General features: G+C 63.4%; 1 protein-coding gene across 1 annotated transcript in view; it reads right to left on the minus strand.

Moving 5' to 3' along the window:
• The window catches only part of CUNH16orf82 (chromosome unknown C16orf82 homolog), a 3,381-nt gene extending 1,501 nt beyond the window's left edge, over positions 1 to 1,880 (minus strand). The window contains exon 1 of the mRNA XM_039840167.1: positions 1,841 to 1,880. Coding sequence (XP_039696101.1) covers positions 1,841 to 1,880 — 40 coding nt within the window. The remainder of the gene's footprint in view (positions 1 to 1,840) is intronic.
• Between the last annotated feature and the right edge of the window lie 1,223 nt (positions 1,881 to 3,103).

Below are 3,103 nucleotides of genomic sequence, written 5' to 3' on the forward strand. Positions count from 1 at the left end.
CCTCCCTCGGCCTGCAAGCGTCCCCGTGTGTCCCCCTGGAAGGCTTCCTTGGCCCCCTCAAGAAGGCCCCTCTGTTATTCTTTATGTCGCTCCTTCACTCGTGGGCCTCGTGGCATTAATTAGTCATTTTTATGGACTGGCCACTACGGCCAGCTCCCTCTGCCACACAGCAGTTCTGCGAGGCAGAGACTCCGGTTCCCGTCCTCCGCCCTGCCCCAGAGCCCGCCCGGCACAGTGCCCAGCACACAGCAGGTGCTCGGGTGCTCACGGGTGGGTGGATGGAGTCAGCGCCCCCTTCAGCTGCCCAACAGAGTTGCCGGGGTGCCTGGGTTGCACCCCCAGAGATTCTGAGTTAATGGGTCTGGGGTGAGGCTTTGGCATCGGAATTTTAAAAGGCGCTCCCGGCTATTGCAACGTGCACAGCGTTGAGACTGCCGTGCTGGGGGCTCGGCGTCCTGTGCCTCTGCACATGGGGCGTGTGCAAGCGGACGCAGTGGGGTGTAGACGAGCACACCCAGCCTGGCACTTATTGACAGACAGTTAATAGATGATTGTTGAATGACTGACCGAATGAAGAAATTCAGTGACCCATGAAGGGTTCATAGGTGGGTTTTACGGACATTGGGAATTCATCGAAAGCGTGCACAAAATTTTCAGTGAGCTGCACATATGCTCCCCCCGCCTCCAGGAAGGGGTCCGGGGATGTCCATGTTCCTCAAAGATCAAGAAGCGTAAAGATCTCATGCGACTCTTGCCTCCGAGTTGGGGCGGTGGCCCGTGCTTAGCCGGCCTGGAGGTCCGGCAGGGGCGGCTGCGTTTGGCTGAGGGGAGGGGTGAAGGGGGCCGCTCACTGGAGAAGGCTCAGCGGCTCGGTGGTCTCCGTGTCACTGCTGATTACCACTGTCCTGCTACTGCGACTCCCTTCTCCACTGCCTGGGGCCGTCCAGCTTCCCTCTGCCCACAGCTCTTTTGCTGGAAATGCTACTGTTTCCGGAGAGCAGAGGGGCATCCTGGAGCCGTCTGCTCTGTCCCCACAGCCCTCCATTCCCCGTGGGAGCCGGCAGGGACGGGACGGCACGGGGGCTTAGTGCCGAGGTGGGAGGAAGCGCTGTGATGGGGAGCAGGGACAAGGTCTAGCTTGGGGACGCTGGCAGAAGGGCAGCAGCTGGGCGGGGCTCGGGGGCTCTGCCGCCGCACGAGCAGCATGGGCCGGTGCCCAGTGGGGGGGTCCTGGTGAGCCCGCTGGGACGCGCTTCCCGCCCTCGCCACCCCGTCCTGCCTGCCCGGGCTCCCGCACGGCGGCCGTGACTGCAGAGAACACCGGGGTTTGTCCGGCACACGCAGCCCCTGTCTTCAGCACATGGCACGGCAAGGTCAGTGGCCTTGGCTCAGCTGAGCATCACACCCTCTGGCTTCGCCACCGTGAACTTTGCCCCCACCCCGTGCAGTCCAGCCTTTCTCCAGGCCCCCGCGGCCTCAGCTGCGTCAGTCTCTCCACGCAGTGAGAGGTGCCCGCAGGACCTCAGCCTGACCGCGTCTCAGGCTCGGCGGGAAATCCGGTGGTACTGACGTTCTCTGTGTGTCCTGGAGGGCGCGCGCACCCTTCCCTGGGGTGGCAGGCGGCGCTCTGCGTCCCCTGCAGCATCGCCCTACACCCCTGGGCCTGCAGGACGTTCGTAAGTCTACGGGTATATGTGGGTGCACACGCGGAGCGTGTCCGCACGCAGAGCACGCACACGTCTGTCTGCGTGACACACGTGCGTACACATACATGTTTCATTTTGAACACCAACCCTCTGCCCTGAGCGTCACCCCAGCAGCTCTACCCAGAGCGTCTCACCTGAGGGCCTCCGACCATCTGGTGGACGATGACCTGTCATCTGGCCCCGTCTGGCCAAGGATGGCCTTCGTTCGTTCACTTAGGAGTGTCCCCGAGCGCCCGCTGGAGCTGGAGCGGCAGAGGGGCCGTGCTCAGGGGCCTGCCGCAGGTCGGGCGCTGTCCCACGTCATCCCCTTTCATCCCGTCTGCCCGAAGCCCAGCTCCTACCACCTGGCTGGGCTGCCAAGCTCGGCTCGTCTTGGGGGAGCCAGAGCCATTGCTGGGGGCCAAGAGCGGTAGGTGCCTCCCTGCTGGGGTGCACCTGGCACTGGAGCTTGAACAGGTGGACTCTGGGGGTGGACCTGCCCCCGGCAGCAGGACCTGGGACTCTGTGCCTTCTCTGGAGCAGAGACAGACAGCACCAGCTGAGTCTTGGCCCGGAGGGGCAGCCTGTCCAGGGAGAAAGGCCACGCCTTCCGCCGAGCAGCCACAGGACCCATTCCCCACCTTAAAATGACTCAGAGCACACAGAGCAAAGAGGAGCAGTGAGCGGACGTCCGTGCGTGTCCCTCAGTTCAGGAAATAAGACATTGCCGGTGTCCCCACACCTGTCGCCCTCATGTCACATGTCCCCGTGGCAGTCCTCAATCTGACGCTCGTCTTTGCACCTGAAGCCTAGAGAGACGTGTCCCTGGACGGCGTGACTCTTGATGTTAGTGGCCGTCAGGCTGACCCGTGCTCCTGTTGCCCTGCAGAGCCACCTCGCTTCGCCAGCTGCCCAGGCCCACGCTCGCCGGGCGGAATGTCCTGCTGCCCAGGCCATCGCTCGCACTTCCTGTGCTGGGCATTGAGGCTGTTTGCCCTTCTCCCTGTAACAAACATGCCCTCATGTCCCCACCTCCCCTGGCTGTCCCGACGGTCACTGCTGTGATGCAGCCTTCGCCCGGGTTGAGCCCCTGGGCTGAGCCCGCCAGGTTCTGCTGTGATGCCTCTGACGCCCCATTTCAGCTAAATAGCAGCTCTTGCTTCTGCCTGTCTGTTCCNCCCCAGGAAGGCCAGCACCCCTGGAGGTGGCGCTCAGTTAACAGTCAGGGTGAAAATGCTCTGACAGGCTCAAGCAGCGGGAACTCAGATGGAAGGCTGGGGTCAGGAAGGTCCCGGCAGCTGGGGCGGGTGGGCCCGGGTGGGTGGACCCAGGGACCCAGGCAGGACCCTAGGCTGTCCACCGTGGCTACGGCTGCACCACTTAGCTCTGGAAGCTACTGTTGGTGGCACTTGGGGGCT

The sequence above is a fragment of the Pteropus medius genome, unplaced genomic scaffold (genome assembly GCF_902729225.1).
Source record: "Pteropus medius unplaced genomic scaffold, Ma_sr-lr_union100, whole genome shotgun sequence".
Taxonomy (NCBI): domain Eukaryota; kingdom Metazoa; phylum Chordata; class Mammalia; order Chiroptera; family Pteropodidae; genus Pteropus; species Pteropus medius.